Source organism: Phalacrocorax carbo, chromosome 19, assembly GCF_963921805.1.
Source record: "Phalacrocorax carbo chromosome 19, bPhaCar2.1, whole genome shotgun sequence".
Taxonomy (NCBI): domain Eukaryota; kingdom Metazoa; phylum Chordata; class Aves; order Suliformes; family Phalacrocoracidae; genus Phalacrocorax; species Phalacrocorax carbo.
The window spans coordinates 7,236,879-7,258,858 of NC_087531.1; the positions used below are offsets into that span (position 1 = coordinate 7,236,879).

Consider the following 21,980-nt stretch of genomic DNA (forward strand, 5'->3'; position numbering starts at 1 on the left):
AAAAGATTAAAAAAGAAAAAGAGAAAAAGAAAATGAGAAGAAAGATAAAAGGGATGGAAGGAGAGGAGCGAGTGGATCCAAGCCAGGTGTCACAGCTCTGTCCAAGCCCAATGCCCAGCTGCCACTAGCCCCTTTGTTTTCCCCACCTTCCCTTCCCTCTTTCCCCCCATCTGTTTTCTCCCATTTCTGCACCGCAGGAGACAGCCAAGGGGGGGTCTCTCACTGCTGGGTGATGGGGGCGCTGCCGGGGGGCCACCCCCTCCCACCGCCTGCATCCCCCGGGTACCCGGGCTGGGCTCCAGCACCTCCAGGAGCATCAGAGCAACGGGTGAGAGGAGCCAGCTGGAATGAAATCATCATCACCCCCCATGAACTCCACTAGAAAAGCTCCCAAGCAGGAGCCCAAGGGGAACCTCTGAGGCCATTGATGCACCAATATCCTCCCAAGGTCCCCCTTGGGGGAGATGACAGGGCCGTAAGGGCACCCTGGGGATGAAGATCCCGGCTCTGCCTGTATCAATTAAGCTGCATCTCCTCGTGCGGAGAGCGGGGCCGATCCTCCTCCATCCCCGGGCACCCACCTTGCGATGGTGCCAAAAATCAAAGCCAATAAATAATTGGGGTTTTTCTTGGAGGCGTTGAAGTCAGAGGGGTGGCTGGGTATCATCAATTTGGGGCGCAAGAGGATGTTTCAGTTTTGGGGAGATGTTTTTTGACCCTGGGAAAAGAAAGTTAGTTTGAAATCAGCATCATTTTGAATAAATGCCCTGATTTGGACGACTTATTTTTCAATTACTCTTCTTCTCTCGGCACACAAAGCACCCCACAATACCTGCACCCTTCGCTGCATCTTCAACTCGCCTCTTGTCACCCTGTTTCTGACCCAGCCAAACTGAAACCAGCTGCAACGCAGGTGCATGTGCAAACACCCACCTCACCAAAAACACGTGACAGAAAGCAAATTAAATGCCCTAAATCAAGCATGGGTCCCGCTTCTGGCTGCGTGTGTTTGCAGGCAGGCAGGTCAGTGGCTTTGGGGGGGTCCAGCAGGAGCCCCCCTGGGAATATCAGGGTAGGGGTTCACTGCCTTCAGCATGAGAAATGTCATAAAAATCCAGAGGTTTGGCCCCAAAAAGAGAACTAAAGGCAGACACTGATCCATGGATCCATTTCCAGAAGCCTGTTGTTAAAGCCTTGGGTTCCTCTGGGTGACTTCGCAGCCTGGCAGTGCAGTGCCACTCTCTCACCCTCTCTCCTCCTCCTCAGCCCCAGCAAGTTGGGAGGCAGATGGGGAAGGGACCCCCCCATCTTGGGGGGGATTTGGAAGCACAAACCATCACGGCACCAACCCCAGTGCTTTTTTGAGCATCATATTTGAGCCAGATGCTGGTCCATCCATTGAGCAAAATCCAGCCGGGATCCATCCCTCATCCCGGGTTGTAATTTATCTGGGGGGGTGGCAGGTCCAGGGCAGACAAGGGACGCTCGAAAGATGGGGAAAGAATACAGAGTAGGGCCAGACCTCTGGAGAAATTGCAAGGGATGGTGTGCTGCTTGCAGGCATCACTGGCATTGCCACGTGCTGCTGCGCTCCCCAGCCCTGTGACAGGCGCCGGGTGCCGGGGTCTGTGATGCTCTGCAGTGGGAGCAGCTTTTGCCAGCAGCAAAGCAGAGCTGCTGCTATCTCTGTCAGCCCCTGATACCATCGCCCGTCAGCAGCTCCCAATACATTTGCAATTTCATCCCTAATGGAGAGAGCTTGCTCATTACCTGCTTTTCATTGGCCGAGGGTAGCATGACTCCCACGAAGGGGCATTGCTCTCCGGAGCTCGTCTTCCAGCCTAAAGGTTTGGCCTTTCACATGGCATCACTGACCTCCTCGGCTTTAATTACCTGGCGCTGGTGTCTTCCTACACTCTGTAAAAGCACTGCCATCCCCATGCTCATATGTGGGGAAACTGAGGCATGGTGGGGTTTGCTGATGCTCAATCTTGTCAACCCACGACCAAGTCATGGCTCATGTCCCTTCAGCTGCGTGGTGGCGCTTGGTGTGGGGAGGGGGGACGAGGCTTTGGGACATTCCCGGTGGCCAGAGCCAGTCTTGCTGTGGCTCTCGGCTTCCCAGGGCTGGGCCCTCCCCATGCTGGGCACCGCTGCAGAGGCTCCTTGGGGAGACCATCACCTTCACAGTCCTTTGAAAACCACTTTGGCACGAGGTGCTTCCCCTGATTTTGGTCCCCTTCGGGTTTTTTAGGGTCCCTGACAGCCAAACCTGATGCATTGGGTTCCCAGCTGTGCCCTGCAGAGCCATGCCACACACCAAGCCCCTCCAGCACGCTCCGAGCCCACCAGCCCCTGATATTTAGGGCTCCCTGGATTCATGCCAACAGCAAGAGACCTTGGTTCTCCTCTGCCCTGGGTGGGAGAGCCACAGCCCCTTGCTCCCTTTGCTGCCTCCTCCTGCCAAGGCCTGGGCTCAGCTGCTGGCACCACCATCAGCAGAAAAAGCTGCAATTTGCTTTTCCTTTTTTCTTTTTTTTTTTATAAGATGCCAGGGTTTTCCTCGCTGCTCTGCAAGAAAGGAGATGACGGCCAGTGCCAGCAAATACCTTCCCACAGCCAGCCCCTGCTTTCCCCTCAGCAGGCTCCTGCACGGGGGTTTTTGGGCTCCTTCTCCCAAGCCGGCAGAGCCAAGCCGCCCCCAGCCTGCCCGGGGCGACGAGGCTTCCCAGTCCCCGAAGGGGTCACTCCCTCTTGGTGATTTCAATACCTTGGGTTTGGGAACAGAAAAAGAAGAGGGACAATCACAGAGGTACTGAACCAAGGCAGGATGGCGGGTCCAGGTCTCCCAGCGGGGACATTGTCCAATGCAGGGCAGCGGTGGTGGCATCTGGTTAAAGGCCAGGCAGAAAATTCCACCTCCAGCTCCCCCAACTCAGCTCACGGTGACACCAAGTCAAAATCAGGGCATGGTTTGGTTGGAGGGACCAGGTCCTCCAGTGCAGAGCTTGGGGGCAAAACCCTGGGGATGGGAAGGTGAAGGAAAGGACCATCACTGATCCCTAATGAGGGGGCAAAAAGTCAGAACCCACAGCAGGATGGGGCCAGGGAATTGGAACACCCTCACTGCAGCCCTGCCCGTCTCAGCCCATCACCTCTGCCGGCACCCCGCCCACCGTGGGTGCCCGTCCTCTCACCATGAGGCACCTCCAGCCCCACTTTTGCTCCCGTGAAGCATTGTCTTCTCCAGGCCCCACCCGAGAAACACCTTGAACCTGATTGAATTCCTTTTAAATAAGTTCTGCACCTCCTCGCCTTGTGCTGCAGAAACCACCCGGACTTAGAGTGACGGAGCACATCCCTAACGGAATAGATATATATATGTTAAGACAAGAGTTATTAAGGTCATTCTTGAAATCCTAACCATGTCTGTGCAAATATTTCTTGCTTTTAATATTGGGTCTTTATTTTTTAATGTCCTGGCCCCTCCTTGCAGCAACAGAGAATCCAGGTTGCCTTTTTGTTTTGCTATTTTTTAACAACCCCAATGTTTTAAAAATCCATCATCCGTTTTGCCTGTCCAACCCCGCCTTGGTTTTAATCCTGCTGGAGATGCTCTATATCATTTGAGGTGTTAATGAGATTTTTAAATTTCTCTTTAATCAGCAAAATCTTGCCACTTGATGGCCACTGTCTTGAGCGGAGCCGGTTATAAGCACTCGGCTGCCAAAACCTGCTGCTGGCTGCTCGCCGGCCCCTCAATGCCCTGGCACAGACCTGCATCGCTCCCGCTGCACCCACCCAGCATCGCTTTTGGCTGCAGATGGGTGGGCTGGAGGAGAAAATTTTTGGCTCCAACTTCCCTTTTTCACCAGTTTTCAGAGCCAGGGGCTGACCCCAGACCCACTGTGGGTGGAGGGCGACAGCCAAGAGCACATCCCAGGTGGATGGGACACATCCTGTGCTGATCAAAGCATGGGGCAGCCTCAGCTCCATGCTGAGCTGTAGGATTTGTGCTCCTCGGGGCAGCTCAGCTCTGAAAAAGGAGCTATGGCAGAGCCGTACGGGTGCAGTGGGTAGGGCAGATCGAAGCTGCCTAATGTCTCCCTCAGTATTGGGGTGCCAGGCTCCCCCAGCCCTTCTGAGAAACCTCAGGGAATCAGTTGGCAAGGGAGAAACTTCCCCTGCAGCTGGGGAAAAGTTGGGTGCCGGGGCTGGGAGGTGACGGGTCCGGCTTCCACCGCACCCAGGGAGGCAGTGATTCCTACTGGAAACACAGCCCGTCCTAAGGCACAGCACCCCAGGGTCCTGAGTGGGAGGACAGTTTGGGTCTTCAAATCCCCAGGCACAGAACCACAGACCCTTCTGAGCCAGGCTCTGGTGGGGTTTATTTTTTTAAATTTTTCCTCTTTTTTTTTTTTTTTTAATTGGTGGTGCATGTTGGCCATCACTGCCCTGCCATGAGCCCTGCGAAGGCTTCGCCTGTGGAGCCCCGTGTGCCCGGGATGTTTCCATAAGGGATTTCTGGGTCCTCTACACCCCGGTGATGCCAGAGGGGTGCTGGGGGGAGGCAAGGTGCCCTGCCCAGGGCATGGTGGGGTGTTCCCAGGGCACGAAACAGGCGCCCGGGCCCTGTCTCTGGTCTTCCTCTGCCTTTCACCATTCCTCCCCTTCCTCTGCTTTGGCAGACCCCACGTTCATCCCCACTTTTGGCATTTGCTCGATGGCACCGAGGAAGCTGGGCAGGACCCCCTGCGAGGGGAGCGCAGGCGGAGCCTCCCCCCGCGGCCCCTCCTGGGACTTGGCTGCCCTCTCACAGAGGCACAGGCTGCCCGGCCCTGCAACCGCATCTGAGCAGAATGAGAAAATATTGGATTTGTTTTCTGGAGGACTAAGGAAAAAAAAATAATCCAATATTCTGTCTGCAATCCCAGACTCTGTGCCTGGTTATGGCAGGAAAACACTGTAAATCTCCCCTTTCCCCACCAGCTGGGGAAGAAGGACCAATTTTCTTTTAATATTCTTATTTTCTTTCCTGGTTTAAGCCCCATCGTTTTACAGGCAGCTCTGCATTCTCTTTGTTGACCAGGGCTTAAACCTGCTCTCCCGGCTCCCCCGACCCCAGGAAGTCGCCTCGAACACCCTTCCCAGCAGCTCCCAGGCAGCAGCAATGAGATTTTAATAGATGTATTTTCAAATTAGTTCTGGGCCTTTCAAGACTTATCAGTTAAATGAGGTTTTTCAAATTGATTCAAAGGTCACTCTGAGAGTTTTCTCTTCTCTGTTATCTCTCCCTTATGGTTTCAGTGGCGATTGACAGGATGGAGAGAAAAAAAAATATATCACCCCGGTGTTGGACACCCAGAAAAAGGGGAAAAAAAAACCAACAAAACCCCTGCCCAAACCATGCACCCCAACCTGGGGAGGCGGCAGGAAAGGCCCCGCGTTGGTCACTGGGTGCCTGCTCTGCCGTGGGGCTGGGGGGTCCCCCCGGGATGGCAATGAGCCCTGGAAGGGGGGGATTGGGGAAGCGGGACACCACAGACATGCATGGGGTGTTCCTGGAGCTGCCACCCCGCAGGGAGGGGACGTTAGTTCCTCCTGGGGTGGGGGGGACGGGGGGCCCCGATTTAATATTTAACCGACGGGAGGTTTATTGGCCCCTTCGGTGGTGCAGATTAGGAGCGAACGGGGAAACAGCCGGGGGCGGAGCGAGGCGGCCCCGCCGCGCTGATAAGGGCGCCGTGCGGGGCGCAGTGTGGGGTGGTGATGCGGGGCCGTGCGGGGCGCGGTGCGGGTTGGCGATGCGGGGCCGTGCGGGGCTCGGCGCCGTGCGGGGTTAAGCGGTGCGGGGTGCGGTGCCGGCGGTGGCTGCCCCGCGCTGGCGGAAGAAGTTGCCTGTTATTAACGTGCTTAAAAAAAGAAAAAAAACCCAAACCCAATAATAAAAAAAAAAATAAGAAAAATTTAAGGAAAAAACAATTTTTTTTCCCCCAACGGGGAAAAGGGGTTCCTCGCCTGTCTCGTTTTCTTTCTCCGTTTTCCCGCGGGGGCGGCTCTCCGCGCGGGGGGAGGCGCCGCCCGCAGCCCCAAACTCTCGTTTTCCCCCATTTTACGACGGGGAAAGGCTCGGCTCCCGCTCGCACAGACACCGCCTCGGCCACGAAAGCAGCGAAACCGGCCGCGATTGCCCGCCGGAGCCGCCCGCAGTGCCGAGCCCGCAGCCCGCGGCGGGGAGGCCCCGTCCTCGGGCCGAAGTCGTTTGAAAGAGGCTGAAATTGAGAAAAAACTCGTGAAAAAAAATTATATACACTTCCCGTGGTCTTACGCTGCGCGATCTCGTCCCTGATTTCTCGTCCCTGGTAATTCTGTGCCTTAGTTCGCAGGATTAATTACCGGCATTAATTATTGGCGTTGCCAGAGCTCTGGGGTATTTGCCTTGGCCCGGTGCGGCGATCGTGCTCGCAGTTTTGGGGTGGGTTTGGTGATTGTTTTTTCATTTTGTTTTTGAATAACGGCTGTTCGTGGTGCGGTGGAGATTTGCTCGGAGGAGAAAGCCCGGGGAGGAGAGGGAAAAAGAAAAGAAAAGAAAAGAAAAGAAAAGAAAAGAAAAGAAAAGAAAAGAAAAGAAAAGAAAAGAAAAGAAAAGAAAAGAAAAGAAAAGAAAAGAAAAGAAAAGAAAAGAAAAGAAAAGAAAAGAAAAGAAAAGAAAAGAAAAGAAAAGAAAAGAAAAGAAAAGAAGCAAGAAAGGAGGGGAGGAAAGGAAAGGAAAGGAAAGGAAAGGAAAGGAAAGGAAAGGAAAGGAAAGGAAAGGAAAGGAAAGGAAAGGAAAGGAAAGGAAAGGAAAGGAAAGGAAAGGAAAGGAAAGGAAAGGAAAGGAAAGGAAAGGAAAGGAAAGGAAAGGAAAGGAAAGGAAAGGCGAAAAGAAAATAAAACACGAAAAGAAAATAAAACAAGAAAAGAAAATAAATAAAACACACACAGAAAAAAAAAAAAACGACAAGAAAATAAATAAAACACAACAAGAAAACGAAAACAAAAAAGAGGAGAACGAAAACCGGGGGGGGCGGGGGGGGGGGGCTAAAGGGAAAAGAAAGAGAACGACGGGCGGGGAAAGGGGCAAGAAAATGCCGAAGGAGACGGAACGGCCTGGTCTCGGGGGGTGCAGCTCGGCACACCCCCCCCCGGTTCCCCCCGGCCCCGCGCCCCGAGAAGCGCTTTGGGGCAGAACCAGCCGACCCCGGCGGCCGCGGAGCCCACGCGGGACCGCGCTGCCGCCGGGGGCGCGGGCAGCGACCAGGTCGCGGCGGGGCCGGCTCCTCCGGGCCGGGCTTACACCCACCCGCGGCTCAAAGGCTTCACGCAAGGAGGGGGAGGAATTTCCCGCAGAGACACGCGTCTCGGGGAAAAACACAGGAGGACAGAGCAGCCTCGTTCGGGCTGAGGATGAAGGGACGCGGGGAGCCACCGTGTCGCGAAAGGGACACAACGACGTTGTCACCTTCCCGAGTAATAAACACGAGCGAATTTCCTAGCCCTGAGTGTCGGAATAAATCAGTGGCGGGGAGGGGGTTTCCACCAGCTGGGGGTCCGGCAGGATGCGAGCGCACCCATAGACACGCGTGGTGGGAGGGCACCCACCGCCCTCCGCGGACACGCGGGGATGGGCGCGCAGGGACGCACCCCTTTCCCACGTCACCCCACGAGAACGAAGCCGATGCCTTTTTCGCCCCCGCTCCGGGCATCGAGGGAGTGGGATGGCGGGTGAGGGAATCGCGGGTGGGAACTCAGAGTCCGGCTCCGCCGCACAGGGACCCCCCCAAAGGTGCGGCGGTGGGAGCTCCCCACTACCCACGGGTCCTCGCACACCTCGGGGGGGGTGTCACGAAGTTTGTAGAGCTTGTAGACCTCGGGGGGGGGGGGGAGGGGGGGTGCTGCGTCCGTGGCAGCGAGTCACGGAGATGGATGGCCCGAGGGGCCGGGCCGGGCACCGCCAGCTGCTACCCAGATGTTTCCCCGTGGGATCCCCCTATTTTGCTGAGCCCCACGGGGGGAGCCCGGGTCCCGGCTGAATAATTAATGGTTCATCTGCGGACGAGGCGGCGGGGTGGGGGGGAGGAACTGGAGTGGAAAAAGGAGAAAAGCAGCAATTGCCATTTATAGGGGCCCGGCGTGTTTATTGATCCGCGATTTACTGACTCGGACTAATCCATCAGATAGACTCAGGCAGCCGGGCGGGACCGGGACCAGGACCAGGACCAGGCTCAGGACAGGGACCAGCCCTCGCCCCGGGCATGCCCTCTGTTTAACAATATTTTTGCTTTAATTTTTTTCCTGCTTTCACTGAGAGGGAAAAAAGCCGATCGCTCCCCAGGGAGAAAGGGGACCCTTCCCTGCTTGCCGGAGGGGGGAGTTGCAGCCGTCCGGCCCGCCCCCCCGCCCTCCTCCAGTCCCCCAGCCCGGGGCGGCCGGGAAGGACGAGCGGGCTCGGCCGGTGGCCCCGAGTGGATCGGGTCACGGAGGGGATTGGCCTGCACCGATCGGGGAGGCCGGGCACGGACCCCCCCCCAGGGCGACCCCCTCCCATATAACCCACCTCTCCAGGCAGCCGGGCCGGGGGCTGAGCCCGAGTGGCTTAAACTGCCCCACGGACGGGCTCGGGTGGACGAAACGGCGGGAGGAGCGAAACGGAAGCGGGGCCGAGCGGGGCGGCAGCGGGGCCGGGGGCCGGGAACAAAGCGGCCGGGCCGGGAGAGGCCGCGGGGAGGGCGGGAAACACCCCCCCCCCAGAAAGGGCTGGGGCCGCTCGGGGCCCGGTCCCGCGTGGGGACCCGGGGTTCGAGGCAGGCGGATTCATGGCGGGGTGGTTGGTTTGGTGGTGGGTTGTGGTTTTTTTTCTTTTTTTTTTTTCCTTGTCTTCGCAGAAAGCAAAAAATTCCCCTCTGTCTCCAGGAAATCGGGGAGGGGGTGTGTGTGTGTGTGGTTTAATTTCCATCAATAACGCCTCCAAGGCGCTCCTGGGACCGAGAAAAACTCGGCGCTGGGGAATAAAAACCATTTTTGGGGAGAATAAACCTCTCCCGAGGCGGCGGGAGGAGCGGGGCGATGGCTGCGGGGCCAGAGCCCGAGCCTGGCCGGCGGGCAGGGACCAACCCCGCCTCGGCCCCAGCTTTATCCTCATCATCGTAGTTATTATTTCAATTCTTGGCGACTCGAAACCCAACCACCCGCCGCTCAATTAGCCCGAACAACGGGGGCATTAAACGGCCGATCGCGGCAGTGTTTAAATCTTTATTTACCAGAACCTTGTAAAGCTGGGAACAATTTGCATTCTATTAACTGCTTTTCAATAGGGCATCGACTGGAACTAAAAGATGCCACTACCCTGCCCTAATTAAAGAGCAACTGAATTACACTAAATACATATGAACGCTGCTCTCCTCCATAAATAACGGTGGGCTCCTCGCCGCGCGGGGCCTCTGCCCGCCCCACGGGGAGCTCGGCTTTCTTTAAAAACAAACAAATAATAATAATAAAAAACCCAATACACGCGCGTTTTTTACCCCACGGTCATCCCGTTTCAGCCCATCGGAGCTCCCCGGGGGAGGAAGGGCTGGAGCGGCTCCGGGGGCCGGGGGGTGCCAGGGGGTGGCGGGGGGTGCGGGGCACCCAGAGCCGGGCCTTTCCCCAGCGGAGGACCCCCGACACCCACCCCCCCACTCCCCCCGCAGCCACAGCGCGGTCGTGGAGAGAACACGCGATTTTTTCCAGCAAAGCCCCGGCCCGAGGCCGGACCGGCCCCACCGGGGGCGGCGGCGGGGAACGGGGACTGCGCTCCGCACCCGCGGTGCTGCGGGACAGCAGCCGGTGTGTGTGTGTGTGTGTCCCGGTGGGAACCGGGGGTACGGCGGCGGGGGCTCTCCGCGGCACCCGGTGCCCCGGAGGGAGCGGAGGGCGGCCCCGTCGTTGCCCGCCTTCCCCCGGCCCGGTTCCCGGCGGGGCTGGCCCAGAGCCCTTCTCCGGTACCGAGCGCCGGTGCCCAACGGACGGCGAAGGAGCTCCACGAAGGGCCGCGGCTCCAGCCCGCACCCACGGGCGGCGGGGAGCGTGGGCCGGGGCCTGCCGGCGGCTCTCGAGAATCCGCCCGAGGGAACAAGGGGCCGGTTCGGCGGGCGGGAATCACCGGTGGGGAGGCGGGTGGCTACCCCGACCCGGGACCCCTCGTTTCCCCCTGGCAGGAGCAGGCCCGGGGAGGGGGGAATTCGCCTTAAAAATAATTTCCTTCCCTTTCTTCTAAAGGCTTCAAACCCAGGTCGGGAAGAGCCGGCCCCGCCATGGCTCCCCGCGAGCGAGGGGTCCCCGCGCGTGTTTGCGGGCGGCCGTGCGTGGCAGCAAACCCGCGCCGTGCCCCTACCTGCCAGCCTGAGCGCCGACATCCTCTGAAATTCCGGCTCTTGCAACCATTTCCACATCCTCCGGAAAGTCTCCCGGCCCGACTTGAGCTTACTCCAGGGCTTGGGGTTCCGCAGCAGGTCCGAAAGGGTCCCCTGGGAACGGCACAAGATCCTCTGCGCGAAGATCGCTTGCGGGATGCTGTAACGCTTCAGCTCGGCCGTGATCCTCTGAGCCACCTCCTTGGTGTTGATCTCCTCCACCTGCCCAGAACCACCGCCTTGGGATCCGGTGGCCGAGGCCTGGCGTTCCCGTTCGCCCAGGAGGGAAGCGCCGGGCTGGGCGTGCGGGTGCCCGTGCGGGTGCATCCCGTTGAGTGGCGGCATCATGGCCGAGCTGGGAGCCGCCAAACCCCGCGCCAGGTGCTCCTCGCCCCGGGACAGCATCGCGGCGTGCGAATCGAAGCCGTTGGGCGACAACATCTTCTCGTTGGGCAAGTGGCCCCCGGGGGCGTAGGGGGCCAGCGGCTGCTGGGCGTTGTGCAGGCTGCCCAGCCCGTTGGGCAGCGGCGAGAGGGGCTGCCCCATGGCCGGCATGTCCTTGGGGTAGTGGCTGTAGAGGTTGCCCATGGAGGCCAGGCTCCGCTCGTCGCGCATGAGGGTGAAGCTACCGCTCACGTTACCGGCCAGGCGCTGGTGCGGGTGGTGGTGGTGGTGGTGCGGGTGGTGGAACTTCTCCGAGACGGTGGAGATGGGCGGCAGGTGCTGCAGAGGGGTCAGCGTGGTGTAGGTGCTGCTCAGGCTCATGCCGGAGGGTGACTCGCAGGACATGCTCATGGCGGGGTGCAGCGGGGCGGCCAGGCTGTGGTCGGTGCGGTAATCGCCCCCCTCCAGGATGGAGGCCATGCCCGAGACCATGGCGGGCCGGCCGTGCGGTACCAGGTTGCGGTGGGAGCCCTGCCGCCCGTGCGCCGGGCTCAGCAGCTCGGCGGGCTGCGAGTGCGGGACTCCGTGCAGGCTGCCCAGGTTCTCCATCGCTAGCTCCATGGTGGCCGCCGGGCTCTGCCGCTGCCTCGCCCGCTTGCTCGCTGCCTTCCTCCTCCCCCACCCCCCCGCCTCCGCCGCCTCCTCCTCCTCCTCCTCCTCCTCCTCCTCCTCTTCCTCCTCCTCCTCCACCGCCACCGCCACCGCCACCGCCACCGCCGCCGCCGCCGCCGCCGCCGCCGCCCCCGCTGCCCGGATTAATTCAGACTCGGGGGATCGATCTCCCGCGCTCCGCGGTCAGGCCAGCATGATGCGCCGCTCCCGCCCGCCCCAGCCCGCCTCGGTGCGCTGCAGTGGGGAACACGGTGCGGGGCTGTGCGTGCGCTCGGGGCGGCTGCGATGCCCCTCGGCTGCCGGCTCCCGGCAGCCTCGTTCTGGGCCGCGGCGTGACGTCAGCGCCGCCCCGCCCCCCCCGCCGAACCGAGCCGCACCTCCCCCCCCCCCCCCCTCCCGGTGCGCGGGGGGGGCGGACACAGGTGCGGGGTGGGGGGGCGCGGAGCGCAGCCGGCGGCGCCCGGTACACGGCGGAACCGCACCGCGCCCGCACCCCCAGCCCCGCCGGGGTGACCCCCCCACGCATGGCCACCCCCCGCACCGGAGTGACCCCCGCACCGGCGTGACCCTCCCCGTACCGGCTGCCCTCCCCCACCCCGCCCGGAGTGATAACCCCCGCACCCGGCGCTGCACCACTGTGCCCACCTGCTCCCCCGCACATCTGGCTGACCCCCTCCTCCCCTGCACATATCTGGCTGCCCCCACCCCTGGATGCGCCTGTCCCCAGCGCCCCCCGCCCCGTCCCCCCCCAAGGGCCTAGCTGCCCTCATCTACCCCCACCGCGCCTGTCCCCGTTCCCGGGCAGTGGAGGCTACCGGGAGGTGGGGGGTTGCCTTGGCACGGGGTGACAGGGACACGCGTGGGGCGGCACATGGCGCTGCGTCCCGGGGCCCTGGGTAGCCGTGGGGAGGGGAACTGGGGAAAAGGGAAGAAAGAAAGAGAAAGGGAAAGGGAAAATGGAAATGGAAAATGGAAAGGGAGGAAGATGGGGTGAAGAGACGACTTGAGCTGGGTTTAGGCCACCGGCCGGGCTGGACTCGGTGTCCTTCCCACGCACGTTTCCAGCAGCCCCGGCCCCGCTGCCCTGAGCCGAGGGGCGGCGGGCGGTTCCCGCCATGCCCAGGGCTCCGGGCCGGGACGTGCGGGTTCCGCCAGCTTTATTGAACATACCGAGAAAATAAAAGATAAAATCCCTAGTTTTCCGTGGGTGGACCCCGCCGGTCCCGCGGGGACTGCTCTGTCCCCGGTCACTGCCGGGCTCCCTCGGCCGAGGGTCGCCCGGGCGGCCCGGGAGCTCCGGCGTGGGGCAGCAGCGGGGTGTGTGTGTGTGGTGTGTGTCGTGCGTCCCGGTTCCCCGCGGGACGGGAGCCACGGCCCCGCTCAGGGCCGAGCCGCCAGCCGGCCTCGCAGCGAGAAATTCAGCAAAATCTAACATCCCTTCCGAACTCAGTGCCTTTTAACCCCCCCTTCCCACCCATCCCACCCCATCCCATCCCCTCCCATCCCACCGCCGCCAAGACACTTAAAAGCTCAATGTAATAAAAGACAGCCCCGCGAGCTGGCGGGACGCGGGCGCAGGGCGGTCACCCGTGGGCAGGGGATGACCCGGGGGGAGCTGGGGGGTCCCCCCTCACCGCCTGCCCCCCCTCACGGGCCCGGCCCGGCCCGGCTGGGATGTGGGAGGAATCTGGCCCGCCCGGGCCGTGTCCCGCTCCCAGCTCCCCCCCTCGCCCGGGGGGGCCGTGAGCAGGACCCCGAAACCGCGTCCCGGAGGCTCTGGCGTGGGGCGCAGAGTGCCCGGTACCCAGGTGGGCGGGGGGGACTTCCAGGCAGGGAACGGGACACGGAGCCAGGCCGGGATGGGCGGGGGGGGCCCAGAGCCGGGCAGGGGTGGGCAGAGGGGGCCCGGAGCCGGGCAGCACCAGAGGATGCTGGGGGCACCAGAGGATACTGGGGGTGGGGGGATGTCGAGGTGCGCAGCGAGGAGGAGGTGGGCAACAACCCAGGGATGAAATAGCCGCGTCTGGAAGGGTTTCATCGAGTGTAATAATGGCGATAGTGCATCGACCGCCCATCGATAGATCCATCCCCGCAGCTGCCCCGCGCTCCCGCTGTCCCGCACAGCGTCCCCGGGCCCGGCTCACCGCACACTACCCCCCGCACGGCACCGCCGCCCCCCCCCCCCCCGGGGCAGGCGCTGGACTCTGCCCTCGGCCGAGCTTTGCACCGAGCAAACAACAAAAAAGAAAGAGACTTTTTAGTAATTAGTGCGACATAAATGAGTAATGCGGCCGCCCCGCGCCCCCCGCCCGCTCCCCCCACACCCCCCGATCGATGCAATATCATTAGGCGAGAGGCACCGAGACACGCCGGGGCGGGGGGGAGAGCGGGAGCTCCCCGGGACGAGCCGCTGCGGGATGCGGGAGCCCGGCTGGGTTGACGGCCCCAGCCCCGGGGAAGCCTCTCGGAGCGCCCAGATGCTCCGGTGGTGGGCCGGGGCGCGGCGCAGGGGAGAGGCCCGGTCTCCATTCGCCAGCTGGATGTTATTGATCCCTTCCCTCGCCTCCTCTTTTCTTCCCGAGCTCCCTATTTAATTCCCATCCCTCTGCTCCTCCGCAGCCTCCCGGGCAGCGCTCCGGGAGGAGCCGGGCAGTGCCGGGGCGCAGAGGGGTAAGTGCGGAGGGGGACGGCGGGCCCAGGGTAGCCCCCCCACCCCCGGCCCGGCCCTCCCCGCAGCCCCGGGAGCGACCGGCGGGACGAGCGGGGACAGAGCCGGGCGGACCCAGTAACCCCCCACCCCCCCCAAATTCCACCCCCCCCCAACCCTCCTGCCCTCGCAAAGCCCCGCTCAGTCCCCCCGGCCGCCCCCCGCTGACCCCTCCCGGAATGGAACGGGGCTCTCAGGGCTTCCCGCATCGGTGAGGCAGTCCCGCAACCGGCCGGCCCGGCGGGGCGGGGGCGGGCAGCCACGCAGCCCGCGGCGGGGGGTGTGGGTAAGAAGGTGTGCGGGGGCAGGACACGCACTGCTTCCCGCACCCCCGTCTGCCGGGGCCGCTTTGCGCTCCCACCGATTTTATTTTGATTTATTCCCCCCCTCTCCCGCCCCGGGAACAGCTCGAAAGCCCAAAGCACACGGCCAGGAACCCCCACACATCCCACGGGCGGTATTTCCTGCAGCCGGCGAGCCGGGACCGGGCCGGGCATAAACTGTTCGGTTTCACCGGGCAGGGAAGGGGAAGGAGCCGGGGCTGCGGCTTCCGCGCACCCCGCCATAGCGCTGCCCCTGTGGGAGCCCAAGTTCCTTAAAGTTCTTTAAAGCTTCAAAATAACAGCACCGTCGCCTGGCAGGTGAATTATTTAGTGCCTATAGATTCCTCGCAAACCCTTTCATTTCGGTTCCAAATCTTCCCCAGCCCAGCCTTTGCCTATGGATGTCTCGATTTTACAACAATCAAGCGGGAGGCAAAGAGCGTGGCAATTTCTGCTAATCGATTTTCCATACAATGGGCCCCAGATGATGTTTTAAAATGTGAGAAACTAAAATGTGTTGGTTTAAATAAGACTTTTGCAATCAATAGCTTTTAAAAAAAGAGACTTTGATACCGGTTCTTGAAGGGGATTCAAAACGCTTTCGCTTCCAAAACAAAACAAGGCAGGAAAAAACAGCGACGCCGGAAAAGTTCCTCCCGGATTTGGGGTTATTAAAGCGGGATTTGGGGATACCCGCTTTGGGGGGGACGCAGCGGCGGCACCGAAGCCCCGATCCCAGCCGGTCCCGTTGCGCGCCCCCGCCGCGGGGCTCCGCGCTGCTCCGTGGGGCTCCGCGCACCCCGGGGGAGGGGGGGGGCGGCGGGGCTGCCCCAGCCCCGCACCTCCCGCTCCCCCCCGCAGCCTCTCCCGCGTTTTGGGGTGCTCTTTGCCCTTTCCCGGGTCCCCCCGGTGCCCCGCGGGGGTCGTGGCGCTTCGGGCAGGAATCCTCCGGCCGGGAAAAACCCCGGCCCTTTCCCCACCAACCTTTTCCTCTGCTAAAAACCTTGCGACCCCCGCCCCCCCCTTCCGCCGCTCTGAGCCCTCGGCGGCTTTTTTTTTTTTTTTTAATTTAAAGACAATTTTAGCTGCAAGATCAGGCCCTTTCCCCGCCGCTCCCGGCTTCTTTTCCTTTCCCTTTTGCGGGATATAATAGATATATATTTTTTTAATTTTCCCATTGGTGAAAAATGTCCCTCTCCCCGCAGAATCGGCCCCGGAGGCGTTTAGGGAGAGGGACACCCCGGGGCCCCCGCCGGGGGCTGCCCCCCCCCCGCCCGGCTCTGCCGCCCGCCTTCCCCCGGGCGCGGTAGGTCGGGCCGGGGCCGGGCTGGGAGAGGGGAAAAAGCGGCAGCAACGGGGGAAAATCAAGCGTTGGGGGTGCGGGGAGGGGCGGGAAGGAAAACAGACCCCTCCACGGCCTTTCCGGAGACTTTTCTCGTTTACCTCGAAACTTTGGGCCGCCCTGAAACTCGGTGCCCGGGAGCGGCGGGGAACGGCGGGGAGCGGGGCCGGGGCGGGGTTTCCTATCCATTTTCTCCCCGGAGGGGGGCAGTTTGAGGACGGGTTGTTGGTCTTTTCGATGTAACCCCTGCAGGTTTCCACCGAACGAAGCGGCTCCGCCGAGCTCCGGCTCAGCCCGGGCCGGGACCGTGCGGCCCCGAGGCTCCGCACCCACCCGCGACCAGGGGCTGGGCCGGGCGCCCCCCGCTGCCCCCAGCTCCGGGAGCACCAATGGGGGCCTCCGGGAGCCTCTTTCATTCGCAATTTGTTTTCAAAATTTCCTGGCGGAGCAGCCCTGAACTTTACACCCTGGCAGCGGGGCGGGGAGGGCTCGGCCCCGCCGGGGCTTGCGGGGGAAAAGCGGTGAAAATCGCTGAGATTTCGCTCAGCTCCGAGGTGGGATATACATAATTTACCCCCCTCCCGTTTCCCCCCCTCCCTCCCGTCCCCTCTCCGTCTTTCCGCGGTCGGGCCCGGCCGTCCCCGAGCCGGGGTGCGGGGGGATTTATAAACTACAACGTGAGTCATGCAACGAGTTTGTGGGTGCTCGGCGGGGAGGGGGGGCTGTCCCCCAGACCCCCGAAACGCCCGTCGCTCCCTTCTCCCCCCCGCATCTACCCTCTTCCACTTTTCGCTCCTTATTCATTTCGGGGACCCCCCAAGCCCGAGTCTCTGAGCACCCCAAAGGCTCCCCGGGGGCTCCCGGGGGGGTCGGGGGAGGGGCCGGTGCCGAGGAGCCGGTGCCGGTGAGTTGTGAAACAGCGGGGAAACGAGACGAACCGGGCTCTTCCCGCCGCTGCAGCCGCGTTCCTGCATCACGCCCTGCCCCGCGAGCACGCGAAGTCAATAGGGTTATTTTATACGTAATATTTATATAAGGCTCTATGCATAGGAAGAGACCCTATACATGTTTTTTTATATGTGCTATATATATTTTCCCTGTTTCTCTGTGTTTCCCGCAGGTATTTTCCTGTCGCCGCAAGGCTCCTTCTGCCGGCTCGGGAAGCGTCTCTGCTTTTTCGAAAAGATCCCGATTTGGGAGATTTTGCTGCGGGGAGCCGGCGCGTCCTGCGGGGAGATGCGGGGGAGGCAGCGGTGGGACAGGAGCAAGGATGAGGTAGGGATGGGGGTGAGGGAAAATGCGACATGAGGCAGGGAAGGGGACAAGGCAGGGACAGTACAAAGATGAGGCTGTGATGGGGACAAGGCAGGGGTAGAAATAGGTAGGGATGGAAATAGGCAGGGATGAGGATGAAGCAGGGATGAAGACAAAGCAGGGAAGGGGACAGGCAGGGGCAAGGATGAGGGTGAGGATGAGGCAGGGATGGGGGCAAGGCAGGGGCGGGGATGAGGTAGAGCAGGTACTGAGGCAGGGCCGGGGGATGAAGCAGGGACGAGGCAGGGACCTGCCAGACACAGCAGCTGCCCCAGGCTCAGCGGGGACGGGCAGCGGGTCCCCGCAGGATGGGGCACCCAGGCCTGTCCCTCGCCCACCCTGGCTTGCTTGTGTGATGCTGGGCTTGGCATTAAAATAATCTAAAGCGGCTCATATCCACACAGGGCTGTTACACACAGACACCTGGACACAGACACACAGACACACACAGAGACTCGGACACACAGACACCTGCAGACACACAGACACACACACAGAGACCACTGGCTGGCCGTAGCCAATACTCAACGCACAGACCTGTCCAAGGGAAACATGTGCATCACTGCCCCCCAAACCCACCCCTGCCCCCCAAACTCACTGCTGCCCCGGGCATAGAGCCACCCCCGTGGCAGAGGCCACCCCGGGAGCCAGCCCAGCTGGGGCACAAGGCGGTGGCACCCCTTTCCCTGTGCCCTCCTCTCTCCCACAGCAGTAATTGCTGCTGTATTTATCCAAACTAGGAGGGGGTGGCAGAGAGAGACTTCGAAGAGTAATTTTCCAGGAATTCTCCCTGGTGTAATTGTCTTGATAATAAATCCAGACGCTTAGCCTGTGTATGAATTGCTTTTTACCATTTTCATTTATTATTGAACACAGTGGGGAGAAGGGGAAATGCAACAGGGCTCTTTCTCGTGAAAGAGAAGGGGCGAAGGGGCCGAGGAGTTGATTTCTCTGTAGATCCGGGAAACCTGGATGTGTTCATCATCTTGCTCTCTTTTTTTTTTCCTCCCCTCAATATTTAGCCCATTTCCCCACCCTCCCCCACTTTTTTTTTTTTGGGGGTATTGAAAACTAATTAAATAACCCGTTAGATAACACGTTAAATTAAGATCCACTCTTGGATTTAATGATGTCTCCTGAAGAATTGACAGAAATGTGAAGACAGGCTGTCAATAGATTCCTTCCCCTGGTAACACTGTATAAATGTGATTAAAACAGATCTCAAAGAAGGGTGTCCTGACACAGTGCCCACATAGGGATGGAGCCCGGGGGTCTCTGGAGACAAATGTCTCTTGAAGTGGGTGCTGAGTGAGTGGGGAGATGGGTGGCAGGACAACACTGCTCCTCCCTAGGGTGACCTGTGGTGGGTCAGGGATGAGAAACCACCCTGAGACGTGATTTAGGCTGGAGCAAGACCCTGGCAAAGGCTCGTGCCTCTGGGGAAGGAGGAAGCGTCCCTGGGCCAGTGTCCCCAGCCGCCCCCATGCTGTAGCACCGAGCAATACTGGCCAGACATGCTCCTTCATCCCCAGCTCTTGGAGCGGTCCAGGGCAGCCTCATGCTATGCAGGTGGATGCAAAGCTGAGCCTTCACTTTGTCCTGGCTCCAGCAATGCAAACAGTGGCTGGTACGGTGAGCATACACTCATCGCTTTCTGCTTAAGCTCTCAGGTAAAGGTTACCTTAGCATCCAGGCTGAAAAAAATCAATGGCTGATACAGCATGAGACTCGGAAAGACAACATATATCTATCACTTAGGGATTCGATGGGCTTAGCATAGTCTTGTCAACAAATGATTGTTTAAACAGAATATCTCAACTGTTTATGGCACCCTTAATCCATACATCTAAGCACCTCTGTAACATGTCGTCAGCACGGATTGCTCTGTAGAAACCTCTGTTGTTAGGTCCGGAGCTGCAGAACACTTAAGCATGTGCTTAAGTCTCTTAGACTTCAAATTAATCATGTACTTAAGTGTTTTGCTCGACTAGGCCAGGCCTAAGAACAGGGAAATACATGTCATTACGTTAATGGATGAAGTTTTTGTTTCCTGCCCTTCATTTATGTAGCATATAAAGGGCTAAATGCACACACGTGTGCTCCGGACACTGAGTCTTCTGGCTGATTTATCCAGCTGGTGCACAAACAGACCCTGTTTCACCCAGCCATGGAGATTATTTCATAGCTCTTCCTCTTCCCCTGGGTGCTGGAGTCCCTGACATGGCATTTCAGGGAGGCTTTGGGCCAGTGGAGCCGATGGTGGTGGGTGAAAACCCCCCAGGGTTTGTGAGATAAATGACATGGAGGGAAAGAGGAGTGGAGCAGATGGAGGGAGCTGAAAAAAAAGATGCAGAAAAGAGTGAAGAGCAAAAAGAGGCTGGAAAAGCATTGCAGACCTGGAGCAACAGCTACAATGTCCACAGGGACCTAAGCAGGGAAAGGGAGGGAGGCTGATGCCAGCTCCAACCAGCCTGGAGACCTTCTGGTGGAGACCTGTAGCCCCCACGCAGCCCCAGCACAGCAAAGGCAATGCAGAACCACAGGGACCAGCTGCCTGAGCAGGCGCTGGCTGGTACCCAGTGTCCCCCTCATCCCTACACGGGTGGCTTGACCACAACCTGGGGAGCAAACCTCAATGTTATCATCCCCTTCATGTGTCCATCGCCTGCTCAGGCTGGCTCTGAGGTCTCTGGGGAGGGGGAGATCTCTTGCTGTGGGCTCTGCTCTCAACACTGGTCTCATGTTAATAATACAACAAATTTAAGTGTGTTGGGAAGGGCCAGCTTCTGCTTCCTCCCCCAAATAATTGCAGCTTCAAAGCAAATTTGAAAAGAGGCTTTCAGGTGTTTGGGGCTTGCAAGGGGCCAGGGGCTTATGGAAACACCAGACCCACAGAACAAAAAATGCAGCGAGAAAGAAGAGAGAGCGAAAGAAATAAAAGGGCATTAAAGCACGTATCAATATTTCTCCTCAAAATGTAGCATGCTTTTTCTTTTCTGAAAAATTAATAACCTCACTTTGTCAATGGACTCTCTCTCCCTCCCGCCTCCCCTCCCTCCCGCTCGCCTCCCTTCCTCTTCCTCCCTCTCCTTGGCTGCATAAGATGTTCAATGGAAAGCAAGCAGAGAATAAAAAAAAGCCAGTTAATCCTCAGCAATTCCAGACTTGAGCTTTTTTAACGGCCTCTCAGGGTTCATCTCCCAGCCACACAACCTCTGCAGAGAAGGGGAGCCCTCCCTGCCGGGTGCTGTCCAGCTCCTGGCTCTGGTTCAGTCATGCATCTTCAGGCAGTGCAACGCTGCGTTTAGGCAAATCAAAGTGCATGGCCAGAATTCCCCAGGAGGGTGTCCCTGCGCAACCTCAGGGCAGTCCGAAGGAGGTAGCTGGAAGAGATGGGGTAATTGCCGACAGGATTTGGGGGCTTGGCCTGTGTGCTCTGATGAGACTCAGCCAGATGCCTGCAAGGGCCAAGTGCCCAGGTGTGTGAGATGCTGAATCTGATGTTTGCATTTGATCTCCACCTTAAAGCCAAGCAGTTAGATAAATGATGCGCCCCCGAGCGGTCTTGCTGGAGGGGACTGGGGTAAGTCCTTCCTGAGGTGCTACCTCCTCCTCTTCCTGCTGAACCCCTGCCCCAACCTCAAACCCAGTGGCAGGTGCCTGAGCCCAGGGAGACCCTCAGAACCTGCCCCATGAAACCTGGCCTGGCTGGAGGCAGCGCCTGGAGCCCTTGTGGGGCCTTCCTTAGGGCTCCCCGAGCAGCCAACAGAGATGCTGGCAAGGATCCCTATTTACCAGCACTTGTGCATGTGCTTAACTTCAGCCAGTTATGAAATGCCCCCGCTGCCAGCGTGGTGCCCGGGAGGCTGGGGCAGGGATGGCCGCAGTCCTGCCCACTGTGGGGACACCACGAGGGGCTTGAGCTGGGGCTCCAACCCACTCCCTATCGCTCCGGCATCCAGTGGCTCTTGTTTGGAGGCTAGTGGACCCAGAGATCCAAGGAGAGCAGGGGAGCTGGTTGGGAGAGCAGGGGAGCAGCCGCCCTGCCAGGATGCTGTGGCTCAGGATCAAACTCAAAGGTTTCTGTGGTGGTGAAGACCTGGAATATTTTCCCAAGATGCTGCTCAGCTCTTGGGGCCAGTGGAGAGCTTGTCAAATATTGAGCAGGCATGTCAATGTTGCAAGCTCTAAGTGAAAGCAAAAATCAGTTAATGGTCTTCCAGAGCTGTTGTCTTGGCATGGGGAGTCCTCACAGAACCTGGGGCAGATGATTTGCGAGGGGTTGATGCGTTGCTTCGTAAAGTGGACATTCAGCACCCATTAACATGTGTATAAAACAAAATATCTGAAAAATCCCAGTGGGAAGAGGAAAGCACTGCCCCATTCAAGGAAGCGGTGCTATTCATCAGAGCCCATAAGTACCCGCTTAAACCCCCCTGGGAATTTGGAGGAGAGTTTTGGGACTCGACAGGAGATGGGTTCCTCCTTCTGTGAGAATTTATGTGAATTTTACTTTCTTCAAGTAGGAAAAAAAGCAAGAAATTGAAAAAAAAAATTAAAGCCATTAGAGGCATTGTCAATCAAAGGAGGTGGTTTTGACAAGCTTTAAAGTTATACCTAAATTTAAGTTTGGGCCGTTTTTCAAATTTCCTTTTAGTGTAAATTAATCATGATTTTAAAACAAAAATAAAATCACGCAGGCCTGGAAGAGGAAAATTATTCTTTTGGAAAATGTTGAAATGGGGCAATTTGATGACTCCCACTCTTTTCATGTGGCCAATGAAATGTTTAAAAAGGGAGATTTA

The 21,980-nt window shown here is 59.3% G+C and overlaps 1 protein-coding gene and 1 long non-coding RNA gene across 2 annotated transcripts in view; one reads left to right on the top strand and one right to left on the bottom strand.

Moving 5' to 3' along the window:
* Positions 1 to 11,498, bottom strand: part of ONECUT3 (one cut homeobox 3) — a 32,167-nt gene extending 20,669 nt beyond the window's left edge. The window contains exon 1 of the mRNA XM_064469246.1: positions 10,415 to 11,498. Within this exon, the coding sequence (XP_064325316.1) occupies positions 10,415 to 11,438 (1,024 nt within the window). The 5' untranslated portion in view covers positions 11,439 to 11,498. The remainder of the gene's footprint in view (positions 1 to 10,414) is intronic.
* A 2,259-nt stretch (positions 11,499 to 13,757) lies between these two features.
* LOC135316274 (uncharacterized) lies at positions 13,758 to 18,009 on the top strand. Its single transcript, XR_010375691.1, has 2 exons — positions 13,758 to 14,159; positions 16,982 to 18,009. It is a non-coding gene; the product is annotated as an uncharacterized LOC135316274 (long non-coding RNA).
* The last annotated feature ends 3,971 nt before the right edge of the window (positions 18,010 to 21,980 follow it).